The sequence below is a fragment of the Cololabis saira genome, chromosome 14, assembly GCF_033807715.1.
Source record: "Cololabis saira isolate AMF1-May2022 chromosome 14, fColSai1.1, whole genome shotgun sequence".
Taxonomy (NCBI): domain Eukaryota; kingdom Metazoa; phylum Chordata; class Actinopteri; order Beloniformes; family Belonidae; genus Cololabis; species Cololabis saira.
In genome coordinates, this window is record NC_084600.1 from 22239239 (window position 1) to 22258007 (window position 18769).

General features: G+C 39.4%; 1 protein-coding gene across 1 annotated transcript in view; it reads left to right on the forward strand.

Annotated features, from left to right (window-relative positions):
- Positions 1–18735, forward strand: part of cltca (clathrin, heavy chain a (Hc)) — a 36045-nt gene extending 17310 nt beyond the window's left edge. The window contains exons 8-30 of the mRNA XM_061740164.1: positions 61–261; positions 708–860; positions 1004–1126; positions 3818–3955; positions 4059–4223; positions 4364–4544; positions 5374–5537; positions 7272–7397; positions 7488–7630; positions 8486–8720; positions 9010–9132; positions 9223–9368; positions 9475–9658; positions 9758–9950; positions 10197–10354; positions 10443–10715; positions 10845–11162; positions 11336–11467; positions 11564–11674; positions 11771–11941; positions 12157–12378; positions 14819–14894; positions 17473–18735. Of these exons, the coding sequence (XP_061596148.1) occupies positions 61–261; positions 708–860; positions 1004–1126; positions 3818–3955; positions 4059–4223; positions 4364–4544; positions 5374–5537; positions 7272–7397; positions 7488–7630; positions 8486–8720; positions 9010–9132; positions 9223–9368; positions 9475–9658; positions 9758–9950; positions 10197–10354; positions 10443–10715; positions 10845–11162; positions 11336–11467; positions 11564–11674; positions 11771–11941; positions 12157–12378; positions 14819–14894; positions 17473–17606 (3870 nt within the window). The 3' untranslated portion in view covers positions 17607–18735. The remainder of the gene's footprint in view (positions 1–60; positions 262–707; positions 861–1003; positions 1127–3817; positions 3956–4058; positions 4224–4363; positions 4545–5373; positions 5538–7271; positions 7398–7487; positions 7631–8485; positions 8721–9009; positions 9133–9222; positions 9369–9474; positions 9659–9757; positions 9951–10196; positions 10355–10442; positions 10716–10844; positions 11163–11335; positions 11468–11563; positions 11675–11770; positions 11942–12156; positions 12379–14818; positions 14895–17472) is intronic.
- Positions 18736–18769: the final 34 nt, after the last annotated feature.

The window sequence follows — 18769 nt, forward strand, 5'->3', positions numbered from 1 at the left end:
CTTGTTGTGATATTTATTAATTTTTCCCTCCATATATTGCCTGTTTAATTCACTTCTCAGGGTATCCTGCGCACCCCAGACACTATTCGACGCTTTCAGACTGTTCCCACTCAGCCAGGACAGACCTCTCCCTTGCTGCAATACTTCGGTATCCTGTTGGACCAGGGCCAGCTAAACAAGTTTGAGTCCCTGGAGCTTTGCAGGCCTGTCCTCCAGCAGGGACGAAAGCAACTTCTGGAGAAGTGGTTGAAGGAGGACAAGGTATTGAAGTATTTATTTTAGCCTCCCATCGCACAAAGATGGACTTCCTGAGTTGCCTGCTTGTTTACTTGACTTGCCTATTTTTGTGAATTACGTTAGGCCAGCTGATATGCCAAGAATGTGTAGACTTCCCTTTTAAACTGTGTGTGGAAAGTGAATGGTTTAGCCGAAGAGAAGTTAATTGTAGACTGGGGTTGAAAATGATTGTGTATTTGACTTCTGATGAATTAAACTAAAAACAAATATGAAATGAAGGGTTAAGCTATCCAAACTTACCTTATTGTGATACTAATGTGCATCATGAGCATTGTGTATTTGGTCATACAAAAAAGGACAATTTAAACACGAATTTGAAAAACAAAGGAGAGATTACTTTTTTTTAGATTTCTTTAGAAATTGTCCTAAATACTTTTCTAACGGCTGTTTTTGCTGGTCTTTTACTTTAGTTGGAGTGTTCGGAGGAACTCGGTGACCTGGTGAAGGCTGTGGATCCCACCTTGGCTCTCAGTGTCTACCTGAGGGCCAATGTCCCCAACAAAGTTATTCAGTGCTTTGCAGAGACTGGTCAGTTCCCCAAGATTGTTCTGTATGCCAAGAAGGTATGATATGTTAATTCCTCATGAGTTTCTCTGAATATCATATCACAGTATTAAAAATGTATTGTTCTTCTGTGGTGATGATATAATGTCCTTAAAACTAGCAATAGTTTAATGCTATTTGTTTTTTTGTGTGTTTGCCCCAGGTGGGCTATACTCCGGACTGGATCTTCCTGCTCCGGAATGTGATGCGCATCAATCCAGAACAAGGTCTGCAGTTTGCCCAGATGTTGGTCCAGGATGAAGAACCACTGGCTGACATCACACAGGTCAGAAGAAAATGAGAGTAATCTCTTGCAGTCTATCAGACGCTTGTTAATGAAATGCTTTAAGGTTATGGAAAGGAAGTTACCTGCTCTTTTATTACCTCGGATGCAGTTCAGTTCAACTTCATTGAAGTTAAATTTGCCTTGCAAGAAGGAGGTCTCGCGAGTCCAGCAACAAGACATCATCAGTTCATACATACAACATAAGCATAAACCATAATCACAACATAAAAGGCTAAAACCTTATCTATTTATTTAGGAGGATTATAGCAGTAGGTATAAAACTTTTTAAAACGTTTTGTTTTGCATTTTGGTACTCTGTCTGCACCCTTGTTGAAGTAGCTGGAAGTGGTTGTGGATGAGAGGTGTCTTTTAAAATAGATCCAGATAACCTTTGTATCTGTCTGGAAAACAGCATGTCCGGATTCATCTGCCGCTCTCTCGTTATCTTACTAGATAGACTATTCTTATTTCTAAGAGACAGATTTTCAAACCAAGACACCATGCAAAAGGATAAAACCTATTCAATAAAAGCTTGATTTAAAAAAAAAAGGGTCAACAGTGTTATGTCGATATGAAAAGACGACAGTTTTCTCAGGCAAAAAAAGACGTTGATTACCCTTTTTATACACCGCCTCACAATGCAATACATTTAGGCCAACCCATATTTTTCTATTGAACATAGACATAATCCCAACCTACAATGAAATAGTCAGCCCCGAATAAATAGTTATGACATAGAAAATAACTCAGGCAAAAAATTACAAACATCAGCTGTTTTAGAGCATAAAAGAAAAGAACCTTTTCCTTCACTTTCCGTGAGAAAGACATTGTTTTGGCAGATGGCACCAAAGCCAAATCAATCAACCTTTATTTGAATTCGGAGAAATCATTGCGAGCAAGCCCTCATTTACAATGATGCCGAATGTACAACAACCATATAAAAAGAATACAATAAAAATAAGAGAAAAATTAAAAACGATTACAAACATGAGTAAAATGGTCAGCAATCAAGGATTTGAATTGACCAAGCTGCACAAACGTTTCCAACTTCAATGCATGTTGCAAAATGTTCCAACTGTGAGCCGCGCAGTAGCTAAATGCAGTTTTTCCAAATTCAGTCCGTGGACATGACACTTCCAGCATAAGAAAATCAGAGGAGTGGGTTGAGTATCTACCATTATGCCACCTCAGTAAGGAGCTATGGTAATGAAGAAGCCTTCCAATTAGGACTTTATAAACAAAGAGAAACCAAGGCCTATCACGTCTGACAGAAAGGGGAGTCCACCCAAGTTTTTTTATATAAGATGCAGTGATGAGTAGAATAACTGTCACCAGTGATGAATCTTAGAGCTGAGTGATAAACAGCATCAAGTGATTTTAGGGTGGAAGCAGATGGGTGTTGATAAATAACATCACCATAATCCAGAACTGACGGGAAGACTGCCTCAATAACCCGCTTTCTGCAGGACATAGGAACATTTTCTCTGTATTTATAAAACTACCCAATTTTCTGACCCAGCTTTGTAACGAGTATGGTAATATGATGCTTGAAAGTGAGTTTTTGATCCAGCCAAATACAAAGATATTTATATTCTGGAACCCTTTCAATATTTTGACCCTCCTGGGTCCTGATGCCCAGCGGCATGTCGATGTCAACATCATTTCTGGAAAAAAACATAGTCTTTTTTAGTTTTTTAGTCTTTTTTGGATTCAGTAATAATTTTAACTTGAAAGGTGTATCTTGTAGGCTGACAAAAGCTATTTGAAGGGTTTCAATAGTCGACTGAGCAGTATCGGCAGAACAGTATAGAATTGTATCATCTGCATAGAGATGAGCGCTACTGCTCATCAAAACCGATGTAATATTGTTTATAAAGATTGAAAACAGGATAGGACCCAGGATAGACCCTTGAGGAACCCCTTTTGACAGTGTTAAAATCAAAACCAATGTCACATAATTTCTGAAGGAGCAGAGCATGGTCAACAGTATCAAACGCTTTTGTAAGATCAATAAAAAGTGCAGCACAGTACTTCCTCATCAATCATCAATCAGAAATAATATAATTTAAAACCATGGTAGTGGCAGTGATGGTACTATGTTGGGCTCTAAAGCCAGAATGATTTGGACTCAAGAGATTCCAGTATTTTAGCAAGGCAAGGTAGTTTGAAAATCGGTTGATAGTTATTTAAATCATTTTTATCCCCACCTTTTATGCAGTGGTATTACATGGGCAGATTTCCAGACTAGAGGGACAATTCCACTTGAGATAGAAAGGTTAAAAAGAGAAGTAAGCGTTTCTGAAATAAAAGGGGCACCGAGTTTTAAAAAGTAAGGATCTAGCTTGTCCTCCCCAGTTGCTGACCTACAATCGATGGCCTGTAGTGCCATCCTAACAGTGTCCTAAATAGGCTTATACAGAGTGGTCTGGAAGGTTTTTTGTTCACTGAAACAGGACTACTGCATTGACTGTGGTAACAGCATTATATAATAGCATAGTAATAAAGCACAGAAATAGGTATATGATAGTTTGGACTTTCATGTGGGAAAAGCATAAACATTCCACACCACACTGACAAAATCTACAAGAAAGATACTTGGTGTTTAAAATTAAAAAGAAATAATGTTTTTTTTAAGCTAATTAGAAGTACCTCCTTTTAATCTGTTTAACCTGTGTATTTGTGACTACCCAGATTGTGGATGTCTTCATGGAGTACAACCTGATCCAGCAGTGCACCTCTTTCCTGCTTGATGCTCTAAAGAACAACAGACCCTCAGAAGGGCCACTGCAGACTCGTCTGTTGGAGATGAATCTCATGCATGCCCCCCAGGTGGGCCAGCCTGCACGGACTGAAATTAAATTATAGGGAATTCAATTGATCCAGCTCTAGTAATTTTTTGTATACATTTTCTAAACATTGTTCTGGATTGTAGGTTGCTGATGCTATTCTGGGCAACCAGATGTTCACCAACTATGATCGCGCTCACATTGCCCAGCTGTGTGAGAAGGCTGGACTCCTACAAAGGGCCCTGGAGCACTACACAGACCTGTATGACATCAAGCGTGCTGTGGTGCACACACACCTGCTCAACCCAGAGGTAGGCCTCAGTTACTTATTGAATAGTTACAAATATACCCTAGTTTTAATTTTATTTATTTTTAGAATAACATCTCTTATTTTCAACTCTTGAGCAGATTTAACAATGTATGAATTAAACATGTCCTATCTCACCTCCAGTGGCTGGTGAACTACTTTGGCTCGTTGTCAGTAGAAGACTCTCTGGAGTGTCTCAGGGCCATGCTCTCAGCCAACATCCGCCAGAACCTGCAGATCTGTGTTCAGGTGGCCTCCAAGTACCATGAACAGCTCAGCACACAGTCTCTCACTGAACTCTTTGAGTCCTTCAAGAGCTTTGAGGGTGAGAACACAGTCTTTATTTTGGTATCTGCTGGGAACCTAGAATTACACGAGTAAAATGCTGATGTATGTACATTTCATAAACCTTTATGGAATGTTTGTACATGAAACCTAATTAATTTAAGGAAGTATTGAAAAGGATTAAAATGACCTTTAACACGAGTCGATTCATCTAATGAAATGTTATACTCTGTACCTCAGAGTAGTATTTTATTTATTCTAAAGTTCTTGTGCCATTATTCCAGCTTGTGTTCTGGTATCTGTAGTTTTCCCAACTATAAATGAGATGTATACTGCAGAGCAAAGCCAGTTCTATCAATAGTATCATTATTATATTGTGTGTGTGTTTGTGTGAGTGAGTTTATCTGTGTGTGTGTGTGTGTGTGTGTGTGTGTGTGTGTGTGTGTGTGTGTGTGTGTGTGTGTGTGTGTGTGTGTGTGTGTGTGTGTGTGTGTGTGTGTGTGTGTGTGTGTGTGTGTGTGTGTGTGTGTGTGTGTGTGTGTGTGTGTGTGTGTGTGTGTGTGTGTGTGTGTTACACACACACTCAGTGTGTGTGTAATTGATAAGTACAACCTTATGTCACACTGCATGTGATAATTGGGTCTAAACAGGAAAATATTGGATCAGTAGATCTCATTTATAGGAATAATGGAATAGAAAAGTTAAATGGTTTCATTAAAAAAAAAAAAAGACGGCATGGAACAAAAATGTAATGTCACTTAAATGTTTAAGGTGTATTATTGGCCCTATTTTTCTGTATTTAGACCGGGAGTGCAAGTAAACATTGCCCTTGTTTGAAAATTCATATACATGTACATCTCCTTCCTCAGGTTTGTTTTACTTCCTGGGCTCTATCGTAAACTTTAGTCAGGATCCTGAGGTCCACTTCAAATATATTCAGGCTGCCTGCAAGACTGGCCAAATCAAAGAGGTGGAGAGAATCTGCAGAGAGAGCAACTGTTATGATCCTGAGCGTGTCAAGAACTTCCTGAAGGTAAAGCCACAGCTGCGTCTGAAGTATTTAAATACAGGCACTTTTGTTTGTTTTTTTGCTTTTGTCACTCAGTCCTGGATATACTAAGTCCGTTGCTCATGATCTTTAATATTTGTCCTATCCATTACCACCTTTTTTCAAAATTGAACAGTGTTGAGTATTTTTTGTCCCATTGCGTGAAAGAGGCAAGTACTTGGTGATATAGTTTCTTTAATCTTGATTTCTGTCATATATTTCAACCACTTTATGCATTTAAAGGAAGAAGACAGACGGTGCGTCCGAAATGCCATACTAAAAAGTATGCTTAAATTCGGCACACTTTTGAGTAAATATCAGTAGTGTGCATTAATTCGGACGTACTATTAAGAGCCCACACGGCACTTCCTGCCGTAGGGAGGGGGGGGGGAGTTGTTACCATGGTAACCTGTCACAGCCGCTCTTTACCGTTTATTCTGGCCGAAACAAGATGACATTATATAATATTATTAAATACGAATATTATCATATTAATATTATATAATAATATTATTATACTTAATATATTATACTTATGATATATACGTATCACTTAGTAACCAAACGCCGCTGCATTGCATTGTGGGAGGTTTCTGCTCGGCTAGTGTCCATCAATCCACACTAAAAAAATTCTCCGGAATGAGTATGGATAGAGCTACTATTGAGTACGTTCTAATGTTTCGGACGCACTAAAAAATCTCGCATACTCATTAGGGTGGAAGTATGCAATTTCGGACGCAGCGAGAGTCTTTATCAGACTGAATCCAAGCTGTTGCCTGTATTGGTTACAAATGTTCTAGTTACAAACCTGATGGCAGCTTTATTTTGTGCTTTTCCTCCTTTTTTATTATCTTTGGAATGGCAGGACATGTATCAGGTAAATCTGTCCATCCCCATAGTAAAGGACTTTTTTTTTTTTTTCACCCACTCCACTTAAATAAAAAATCTGGGATTGAAACTGGGATTCGTATGGAGGTGTATATATTCATACACCACTCCATACATGACTGGGTGCAGCCAGTGCTATCTGAATCTTACATAGGTTTAGATAATCATTGGAGATTTTCATCTTAACAGCAAATGTTGGCTAGTAGGTTAAGGATACTGTACATTAAATGTGAAGTTTAAGTGTCTGTGTGTGTTGTGTGTAGTCTTGTAATAGGAGGTTGTAGTCAGTGCAGCATGTTCCTGAATAATAGTGCACAATCCCAGTTTGTTAATCCTGTGGATGACAGCAGTTCATTGTTCCACGTAGGATCCATTGTCATAGCTGCGTAGAAATGACTTGGTAACCACTAAATCCCTGCTTTTTTTTTTTTTTTAAAGTGTAAGTACATTTTTTTTTTATAGTTTCTCCCCCTCCATGATTTTACTATGAATTAGATTGGTTATGTGCTACATAGCCCATTTGTTCCAGTGGCAATTTTTATGTTGTTTTCATATAGATTTTATTATGCTTTTCTTTTTTTTTTCAAATCAATTAAGAATGGCTCATGTCACTGGAAAATGACATTTTAATGTAGTTTTTATTGGCTGTATTATAGGAGCAGTAACATTATTTTTTGTTTCTGTTTAACAAAACATTAAATAGTGAAAAGTAGTAAAGATCAACGCTGTTGCACTTGGTTGGGATGTTTGGGCTTGCATCAAGGCTATCTTGCAGGCTACATTATCTTAATGACTATATTCTTCTCTTCCTCCACTCTGTGTGATGCACAGGAAGCCAAACTCACTGACCAGCTACCGCTGATCATCGTCTGTGACCGTTTTGACTTTGTCCATGACCTGGTCCTCTACTTGTACCGCAACAACCTGCAGAAGTACATTGAGATTTATGTTCAGAAGGTGAGGCTGAATGATTAGACATTCACATCACACATTCATCCCATCATTTTATCAAGGACTTCAGAGATTTATGATGCAATTTTGCTTTAGGTAAATCCTAGCCGTCTGCCTGTTGTCGTTGGTGGGCTCCTAGATGTGGACTGCTCTGAAGATGTCATCAAGAGCCTGATCTTAGTTGTCAGGGGACAGTTCTCCACTGACGAGCTGGTCGCTGAGGTGGAAAAGAGGAACAGGTGCTGTATTCCTTTGCCCATGGCTTTGTTTACATTAGTCTAAAAAAAGAAATAAGCAAAATTACTTTTTCATGGAAGTGAATAATATTTGTAATACTCTAGAGTGTTGGGTATAACTACTTTTGAATTTAGATCTAGATTTTACTTAAAACTGTTTAACTTGCCATGTTTGGTATAATCATTTTCAGTACATCCTCTATGGGAATTTACAGTTATTTCTTTTTGACAAACTGTATTAACATGTTTTTACTGGACATGCTATTAAAATCACACAAAAACTTAAATTCTGAGTTAGAAAAAAAGTTTTTTTTTTATTGTAAAGGGCAAAAATGTTTAATGAACCATTTTTATAGCTTAGGATGGAAACAATTGTAAAACGTCTGAGGGTAAAACTCGCTGCTACATCTTTAAATTTGTCATGTTTAGACATGCCGTCGTCTGTCAATTCCAGATTGGTTAAAAGGTGGAGTTTGGAGAGAGGGTGGTGCCAGTAATTAGTTGTAGTTTTATAGAGTGCAGGATTATTATCCTAATATTTATCTATTTGAATTTGTGCAAAGACACAGTTTCTGATGTTTTTTTTAATGGTATTATTAGTGTTGCATTATTAACTTTCTCTAGGGGTAATCTTTTTTTAATGTTAATATGATCATAGTGTCATAAAGAAATGCCAGGATTCTGATTTAATTACCACATTGTACAAAGGGGAGTTGGATCCATCCATTGCACTAAAAATGGACCATGTGTAGAATATTGTATGTCTAGTACTGAAAGTAAAATTTTAGCTTAGCCTCTTTTGTTGGGCGACCTGTGTAAGGAGCTCAGCTGAGTCCTGACATTAATAATTTCTTTCAGATTGAAGCTGCTGCTGCCCTGGCTTGAGTCTCGTATCCATGAAGGCTGTGAAGAGCCTGCTACCCACAATGCCCTTGCAAAGATCTACATTGACAGCAATAACAACCCTGAACGCTTCCTGCGTGAAAACCCTTTCTATGACAGCCGCGTCGTGGGAAAGTACTGCGAGAAGAGAGACCCTCATCTGGCCTGTGTTGCATATGAGCGAGGGCAGTGTGACCAGGAGCTTATCAATGTGAGAACAAATTCTGATTTATTCTTCCTGTCACTGTTTTGGTCCACATGCTATGGTTATCTATCCAACTGCCCTCTGTGTAAAATGATTGCGGGTCGGCTTGCTTGTAATATTTATTTAATGACAAGCACACAACATTTAACTAACCGGCATAAGAAAAACGTCTCTGTAACCTGGCAACAATACATTAATTACCACTCAAAACACTGTTACTGTGGCAACCTTAATTCAGCGATATATGAAACTCTGCAACTGTTAACATTGTTTAATTTTGACCTTGTCAAATCAGGTTTGCAATGAGAACTCCCTTTTCAAGAGCCTTTCTCGCTACCTTGTCCGACGTAAAGATCCCGATCTGTGGGCCAGTGTCCTGCTCGAAAGCAACCCCTTCAGACGACAGCTCATTGACCAGGTACTGTCTACACAAATGAAGCTGCATCTTATTCGGTGCATTTCTCTGGTGCTCCTCTAAGCCTTTCTTCCTCTGTGTTCATGTTATCAGGTGGTGCAAACAGCACTGTCAGAAACCCAGGATCCAGAGGAGGTATCGGTCACTGTCAAGGCTTTCATGACTGCCGACTTACCAAATGAGCTTATTGAACTGCTGGAGAAGATTGTTTTGGACAACTCCGTCTTCAGTGAACACAGGTGTTTAGCAGTAATGTGATGCAGCAGCTGTAATCACAAAGTGATTGTAGTGTCATGCCGATAATCAGAGTGAGGATGCTGAGGTTGTCTTTCTTTTTTGCCATAGAAATCTGCAGAATCTGTTAATCCTGACGGCTATCAAAGCTGACCGCACGCGTGTGATGGAGTATATCAGCAGGTTAGACAACTATGATGCTCCAGATATCGCAAACATCGCCATCAGCAATGAGCTCTTCGAGGAGGCTTTTGCCATCTTCAAGAAGTTTGATGTCAACACCTCTGCTGTGCAGGTCTGTCGCTAGTCTTTTAACACTTTAAATGCTGCCTTGGAGACTGAAGTAGGACTTCAGAGTCCATTTTTTAAAATGTATTTATTTATTTTTCCTTAGGTGCTAATCGAGCATATTGGTAACCTGGACCGGGCCTATGAGTTTGCAGAACGTTGTAATGAGCCAGCAGTGTGGAGCCAGCTGGCCAAAGCTCAGCTACAGAAAGGCCTGGTGAAGGAGGCCATTGACTCCTACATCAAAGCTGATGATCCCTCTGCGTACATGGAGGTGGTACAGGCTGCTGACAAGAGCGGTACGAGGATTTGTTAAATGACGTGGGGGGGAAAAGGGAAAAAAACTTGGTGTGATGATTGTGTTTAAAGTAATGCAGTTCTACTGTACAAACTGATATTTAGGAAGACACTTAAGGCAAGCTTGTGTAGTAATTACTGAAAGTTCACCCAATCTGTATCAAAGGCAGCCAGAGCAGCATTCCCCATCTGCATTAGAGGAGTAACATGGCTTTTAAATTAAAACTGTTTATTTTAACTTGTTGCAGGAAACTGGGAGGACTTGGTCAAATTTCTTCAGATGGCTCGTAAGAAGGCCCGTGAATCCTACGTGGAGACGGAGTTGATCTTTGCTTTGGCAAAAACTAATCGTCTAGCTGAACTGGAAGAGTTCATCAATGGCCCCAACAATGCTCACATCCAGCAGGTTTGCCTGACTCTGATCAAACCCTTACTTTATTGATCTATGAGGTCACAACTGAAACACTCTTCGTTGTTATGCCGTCATCTTTCAGGTTGGTGACCGCTGCTATGACGAGAAAATGTATGAAGCGGCTAAACTGCTCTACAACAACGTCTCCAACTTTGGCCGCCTGGCTTCAACGCTGGTGCACCTCGGGGAGTACCAGGCTGCTGTGGATGGCGCCCGTAAGGCCAACAGCACTCGCACGTGGAAGGAGGTGTGCTTCGCCTGTGTGGATGGAGAAGAGTTCAGACTCGCCCAGATGTGCGGCCTCCACATTGTGGTGCATGCTGACGAGCTGGAGGAACTGATCAACTATTACCAAGTAAGAAAAACTGAATGTATTTCCCCCGAGCATTTAGAGTTCATACATTTTGAACATACCAGTACAAGATATTAACTGTCATACAGAGATGCATGTATAATGTGCTCTCCTGATTTCTCTCTCTCTCAGGACCGCGGCTACTTTGAGGAGTTGATCACTATGCTGGAAGCAGCCCTTGGCCTGGAGCGTGCTCACATGGGGATGTTCACAGAGCTAGCAATCCTCTACTCCAAGTTCAAGCCCCAGAAGATGAGGGAGCATCTGGAGCTCTTCTGGTCACGAGTTAACATCCCAAAAGTCCTGAGAGCAGCAGAGCAAGCTCACTTGTGGGCCGAGCTGGTCTTCCTGTACGACAAGTACGAGGAGTTTGACAATGCTATCATCACCATGATGAATCACCCAACAGATGCTTGGAAGGAGGGACAGTTCAAAGACATCATCACCAAAGTATGCATTGATTAAATATCCAAATGAGGATGGTCTAGTAGTTGATTGTAGGACTGGATTACTTTTAGAGTTGTTTACATCTTTCGCAGATAAATTACATGAATTTTAATAGCTTTCGGAAAAACCTGTGAGCAGGGTTTAACTTCTTGCTCTCTTCTTTTTCTACTGTGCAGGTGGCCAATGTGGAGCTATACTACAAAGCCACACAGTTCTATCTGGAGTTCAAGCCTTTGTTACTGAATGATCTGCTCATTGTGCTCTCCCCTCGACTGGACCACTCACGTGCTGTCAACTTCTTCAGCAAGGTACACTTACATTTTCTCAATCTAATAAAGATGCGTTTGGAATGAAAATATGACCCTGTAGTTTAAATTGTGATAATTACTGCATGTGTCCAACAGGTGAAACAGCTGCCTCTGGTCAAACCTTACCTCCGGTCAGTACAGAACCACAACAACAAATCGGTCAACGAAGCACTTAACAACCTCTTCATCTCAGAAGAAGACTATCAGGTGAGCGTCTTTGACATTGTTATGGGAATAGTTTTTTTTTTTTTTTTGCCTTGTTTCAAAACTGTCACTGTTCACTCTCTGTCTCACTTGTTTCAGGCACTGAGAACATCAATAGATGCTTATGACAACTTTGACAACATCTCGCTGGCCCAGCGCTTGGAGAAACATGAGCTGATTGAGTTCAGAAGAATTGCTGCCTACCTCTTTAAAGGCAACAACCGCTGGAAACAGAGTGTGGAGCTCTGCAAGAAAGACAAGCTTTATAAGGTGGGTTTTTTCTGTTTTCTAACACAGAATTAGTTTGAGATTCTCATTGGGAATAGTTATAAGACGGTGCTTCTATTTGTCCTAACGGTAAGTTTAAGATGAGGGGGGAGTGTGAAAGCACACGTCAGATAGTGATGTGTAAGTGACAGGTGGTTTTTGGAGCTGGCGTGTGTTTATTTATTCTCGAGCCTGACCTCGTTGTTTCACTCTGGCAGGATGCCATGCAGTATGCGTCAGAGTCCAAAGACACAGAGCTGGCAGAGGATCTGCTCTCCTGGTTCCTACAGGAGAGCAAGAATGAGTGTTTCGCCGCCTGCCTTTTCACCTGCTATGACCTGCTGCGGCCCGATGTGGTTCTGGAGACCGCCTGGAGGCACAACATCATGGAGTTTTCTATGCCATACTTCATTCAGGTCATGAGGGAGTACCTCAGCAAGGTGGGTCCTCTCTTTTCAGGCTTACATTTAGCAAACTGAAACAAAAAGAGCTGAGCAAATAACCTTCCTCCTACATGACAAAATACAATGAGTATACTTGTTTCCTCAGTTGAACAAAGTAAAGTTACTGGTCTATTTGATAAAAACTGTCAGCCACTCTAAATTGTAGGTTTTCAGATTGTATACCAGTATTGAAAATACTTTCCAATACTTGTGAAAATCAGGGTATTGATGAGTACTTAGTTCTATGTATCCTACAAACAGAATCCCAATTCTGTCTTGGTGACTCTGAAAGCCAAGACAGGAAACTCTGCACATTTCTGTTTTGATTCGCCAGGTGGGGAAGTAGAGTGTGGAACTAAGCCAGCTATCTAGCGTTAACATTGTTGGCAACACAACATTATTTTAGGGCGGAAAATCCCTCCAGGAAAACTACAACAAGGCTGCGATGTCCAAAGGGAAATGCCACTGCAGTAAACTTTGCAGTCTGCTTTTCACAAATGGGAGACATTTCCCAAAGAGTAAAGAGAAAAACTGTAGAATGTCTTGTCCTAAATGACCAGATGCTGTCAGTTGTTGAAAACATTGGATTTCACTGCAAAACCGAACATCTGGAGCTGCACTACAGTTTCCTAGATAGAAAATAAATCTTTGAAACTTCTCTCTCTGGACGGAGACTGACTGAAAATATTTCATGTCTACTAAAATAAGTGCAGACAATCGGTTTTAGATGAGACACTTGGGCTTTCAAAGTGTTCAATCGTTGAAATATAAATTACTTTTTATTTTAAATATTTGTGGCTGCACTTTAAATTAAATCCTGTACTTATTTATTTATTCATCCATTCATTCATTCAGTTTTCTTTATTTAAAAATAACAGGTATCACATCAGAACTCTCTGTATGCTGCTCCCAAAACCCAGGTATCCCGTGGTATCAGAAAGAAATTTAAAAAAAATATATACATTTCAGAGCATCGCTAAAGTGTTGTATGATGGCTTATGTTAAAAGGCTTGGCGTTGCTTACTGCCTATGCCAGTTTTCTTTGTCAAGTATTTATTCTTTGTCTCCTGTGCCGCACCTCTTCTGTTCCAGGTTGATGCAGTTAAGCAACAGGTGAAAGTTAAAGGACCTTTTTTTTTTTTTATTTATTTATTTTTTATATGTGTATATCTGTTATTTAGCTCGGAAGACTGCAGCCTTGAGTGTGCATGGTTTTAGCTGATTGAATGCAGTTTGCACTCTCACTTGGGCATAGCCACTGATGCGTTGGTTGGGCGGACACTGTAATTTTGGGGAAATATTAAGCTCCACAAACTATTATTTATTATTATCTTAAACTTCAGCAGTTTGTTGCAAGAAAGAGTAAAACTTTAGTATCTGCTTTACTGTGGTTTGTTGAAGGAAATGCACTTTACTACACTTTTTTTTCTGAACTGATGAAAATATGTATCCTGTAGTTTGTAGCTTCAAGTATAAATATGTTTATCTTTTTAAAAGTGCATTTCCTCACGTGACTTTTATAATATAAAGTTGTATGTGCTCTGTAAGGTGTGTGTTTAAATGTCTGAGAATTTGGAGGATGCATGTGTGAACATGCATCTTGGTAGTGCCTGGCGGCCTGCTGGAGTCTGTGCGCTGTAGGGAGCATCTGGCCAGAGAGTCACGCTCTTCCTCTGCTCACCACACCTCATCTCAGTGCTGCAGCTTATTTATGACTAGCAGTGTAACACTCTGCATGAGACCGTCTGCTTGGAGCGAGTCAACAGTTGATGTTTATAAAAGTGGACAAACTGGCTAATGACCATATACAGTATGTGGTTGAGATGTGAATTGCACCCCTAAGCAGGACCGCACCACTATTTATTTTAGGTATAACCTTCATCCAGCTGCTGCTTCACATCTCAGGACTTGATATTTACATGTTGCTTATTGCTTTATCCGACTTGCTGCCTGAAGTTGAAAAGAGTTAGAAACAATGCGTAGTAATTTACAATCAGTACAAACGAGAGAAATCCGCACACTCTTTAATTCCTACCTTTCTTGTATAAAACTAAAAAAAAACACAGTTCCAAAATGTTGAACTTTTAAAGGTTTAGACTTACAGCTAACTTCATGAGGAGTGCATGTGGATTCTAACGTAGGTTTTTAAGGAACTTGCCAGATAGGCTGTTTGGTTTGGAGCATCTTGTACAACTTGCCCCAGGCCTTTATGATTGGGTTCCTCCAGACTGAATCCAGGAATCCCAGCTCCCTTGTGCCCAGATTTTTTGATGCTGACGATAGGTTAAATATCTGAATAAGAATCTGAACATCAGGACCCTAAACCTTTGGAGTGTATTTATTTCTGTTGTAAAATCCAGCATGTAAGCATGTCACTTATTTGTTTATTTTTTGGGACTATGTTTCATCTTTTTTTTTTTTTCTTTTTCCAATACAGGTAGATAAACTTGAAACCTCAGAGTCTGTAAGAAAAGAAGAGGAGCAGGCAACGGAGACACAACCCATCGTCTATGGTAACGGTCCTTCAAGATTATCAGAGTATTTAGACGCAATGAAACCATTTGATCGCTTAGAGTGGTCCTATCTGTGGTCTACATTAGAGAAAATGGGATTGGGAGAGGGGTTCATATCAATGATCAAGGTTTTGTATACTAATCCCTCTGCAATGGTTTTGACAGGGAAAAATTGCTCTTCTTTATTTGATGTTTCTAGGTCCTCAAGACAAGGTTGCCCTTTAAGTCCACTTTTATTTGCCTTACACTTGAACCGTTGGCTCAAGCAGTGCGTCAAGCTGACAATATTTGTCCTGTCACGATTCATAATACTCAACATTCTATTTCTTTATATGCTGATGACATATTATTTTTGGAGGATATAATTAATTCTATCCATTGCTTACTATTTTTGAAAAATTTGGCTTTAAGATTAACTGGCAGAAATCAGCACTTTTCAAATAACTTTAGTGTGGCGGCTAACTTGCCTCTCGCATTACCGGTAGTGCATCATTTTACTTACCTTGGAATTTAAATATATGCCTCTCTGGAGGCTATCGTTAAAAACAATTTTGGAGATGTCTTTAAGAAAATTACATATGATTTGGACAGATGGATGAATTTACCAAACTCACTACAGGCTCGTATAGCTATTATAAAGATGAATGTGCTACCTAGAGTTCATTTTATAAGTTCGATGATTCCTCTTGCTCCCCCAGCGGGAAGTTGGGGAAAATTACAAAAAGATATTAACAAATTTATCTGGAAAGGCAAGAGGCCTCAATTAAAAACTCCTACTCTCCAGCGAAATAGAAGGGACGGAGGATTGTCATTGCCAAATTTTAAATTCTATTCTTGGGCTTTTTCCCTTCGCCCACTCACTACGTGGTTTAATCCTACAGCCAATGTCTCGTGGCGTTCTTTAGAAGAAAACAGTGCATCCTTGGTCTCCAAGAGAGGTGTTATTATCTAATTTACCAATTAAAATGTGCAAATTACAATTTGGTTCAATTATATCTCACTTGATCTCAACTTGGCATTCTGTGGAAAAGCTATGTAACTTTACAACTCAGTGGCGCTTAAACACTCCGATCTTTAATCATTTTAGTCTACGAATTGGGGGTAGACCCATCCAATTCCCACAATGGAGAGTTCAGGGAATTCATCTACATAGTGATATCTATGATGAAAATGGCCTGCGCACATTTCAAGATATAAAATTTAGTTTTACTTTACAGAACACATCATCTTTTTCTACTTGCAAATTAGGGCTGCACTTAAGGCGCAAGGTGTACCTTATGATGTAAAGTTATCCGAACATCCCCTGTATGAGCTAATAGACAAGTTAAAAACAAGGGACGTGGTCACAACTATATATCAATATATTTCAAAAATGTCATATAAACCTTTAGCCCTAGTAAAATATGGAGAAGGGATATACCTGACTGGAACCCAAATTTGAACTGGAATGAAGTATGGACCAATATAATATCATCTTCCAGAAACCCAAATCATCAGCTTATTCATTTTCAATTTGTACATAGAACTTATTTAACACCTCGCAAGCTTTACCATATGAAGATCCTGGCTAGCTCTTTCTGTACACTATGCTTTCAGAATAAACCGGGAACCTTCATGCACATGGTTTGGGAATGCCAACCTGTTGCAAACTTCTGGCAACAGGTTGCAACTGCATTATCCTCGATAACAGCACAGAATATTCCAATAAACCCTCAAACACTTATTTTAAATAATTTATAAACAATCAATACTTCACTATGTCAAAAACGAATTTTGTTTGCTGGCCTAACAGCAGCAAAAGAGATAATTGCAGTAAGATGGAAACCACCACACACACTTAACATCTCCCATTTGTATCTGAACTTCCTTGAAATTATCTACCTGGAAATATCTATAGCCCGAATCCATAATGCAAAACAACAAAATATTTTATTTTGGTTTATGGCAGCAGATAAAATTAAGGCTAAACTTGAAAGATGTATTTAAAATTGACATAGATTACCTTGGTGCAGCTATCCTTGTCCAGTTTTTGATATTATGTTTTGCCTTTGTTTTATTTTGTTCTATTATCTTTGTAGTATCCGTTTTTCTGCATTATCAATTTTTTTTTTTTTTTTCATCCAATGCTGAGGTCCAAGGGGTGGGTTTGGAAAGGGCTGAGAATATGTGTTAATGCTTATTTAGAGTTTAGAGTATTGTTTAGAAGAGCAGTTTCCTTCTCGCTGCTTTTGATTCTCCAAGATTGTTTTTGCAGTCGTCATAAACCTGGACTTAATTTATTAAAGTTTAAGTCCCAGAATAGTAAGGCTTGATGTAGATATCTTATGTCAAATAACCACAATTTAAAGCGTAGGATGCTGTCAGTAGTAAGAATGATAACATTCCTTTGAGGGCTTTTATGAACCTCTGCCAGTGGACATTTAATTAATTTAGCCTAAATAGTTTGCTCGGCTAAGGTTTTTGAAAACTGGAAATCAGGAAAAATTATGCAAGTTCAGCTTTACATGGGTTTAAAAACAAGATCTACAAAAACATGAGCAGCTACATGAAAGCATTTGTGTTTGTGTGTCTGTTGCAGGAACACCCCAGTTGATGCTGACGGCGGGTCCCAGCGTACCTGTGCCCCCTCAGCAAGCTTACGGCTACGGCTACCAGGCCCCCGCAGGATACGGCCAACCAGCAGCTCAGCCAGGCTTTGGCTACGGCATGTAAAGACCCCTCCCCTTTCCTCTCCACAACCAGTCTGGAGCTACATCCATCCATGTCCCACTGTCCTTCAGCACGCCATTATTGTCTTTCTGCCATCTACATGGAACAGGGGGATAATACTGACTTATTTTTTTTGGTTTTCTTTTTTTTTTTCCTTTTTCAAACTGTCATGAAGGACTCAGTTTTATTTTTGCTGACAAAAAGATTAAAAGATTGAATCAAAAAGAGTAATTTTCTCACATTCCATATTGACTAGATTAATTTTTCTTATGTCTATTTTATTTGAATGGGAAATGGTTTATGTTCACGGGGGTGGGAGGGGGGTTTGTGGGAAGAGCCAGTTCTCTTCTCAGATTAAAAAGAAAAGGTCTGATCTGAAGCATTTGATTTGCACTCTACTCGGAAGAAATTAATGTAGAACCTGTCTTTCATGTTTGTGCAGCTTCCTGTCTGGCTGTACAATGCATTCAGTTATTGTATATTTAGACACAAAAACCGCTGTCGTGTTCTTTTATATTGCAACATCCGACTGCAGCTTTCATGGCCACAGTCCTGAAACACTACGTTTTATTAGTCAGGATCTCACTCTTTAGGACTGTTTGTGAAGGAAGACCAGAGAGCATTTTACACACGACTTATCGGAAAGTTTGATTCTTTCCAGCAAAGCCTATGCAGAAGTCTTCAAACTAATTTCCCATCAGAAAACATTTCCATGTGCTTTACACACTGCTCTAACGTGGGACCATTCCACCTCAGGAGGGACTGCAGACATGTTTGTGTGACTAACATGCCCCCTTCTTCGTGCTGTGTTTTGCATCATTTAGGTCACTTACTGAGTGTGCAGGCGATTTATTTTCCACTCTTCCTTTTCCTTTTGTCCTGTTGGTCACGTTTAAGTTTTGCAGCTGACGTGCTCATCCAAATCAGAAACACGTGTGGAGGTTTAAAGTTTTTAATCAAAGGCTTGTGTGTATACAGAAAATCCACCATAAACTCCTTATATTCTTACCTAAATTACCTTAGATTTAAATTTGTGCACTTATGATACTTGATTGTGCATATACAGGATCAAAATGAATGAAACAGCGGTTTTGTTTTCCACTAAAAATAAAGGCTTCTTGTTTGTCAACAACAGTGTGATGTTTCTTATAAATCCACTCATGATG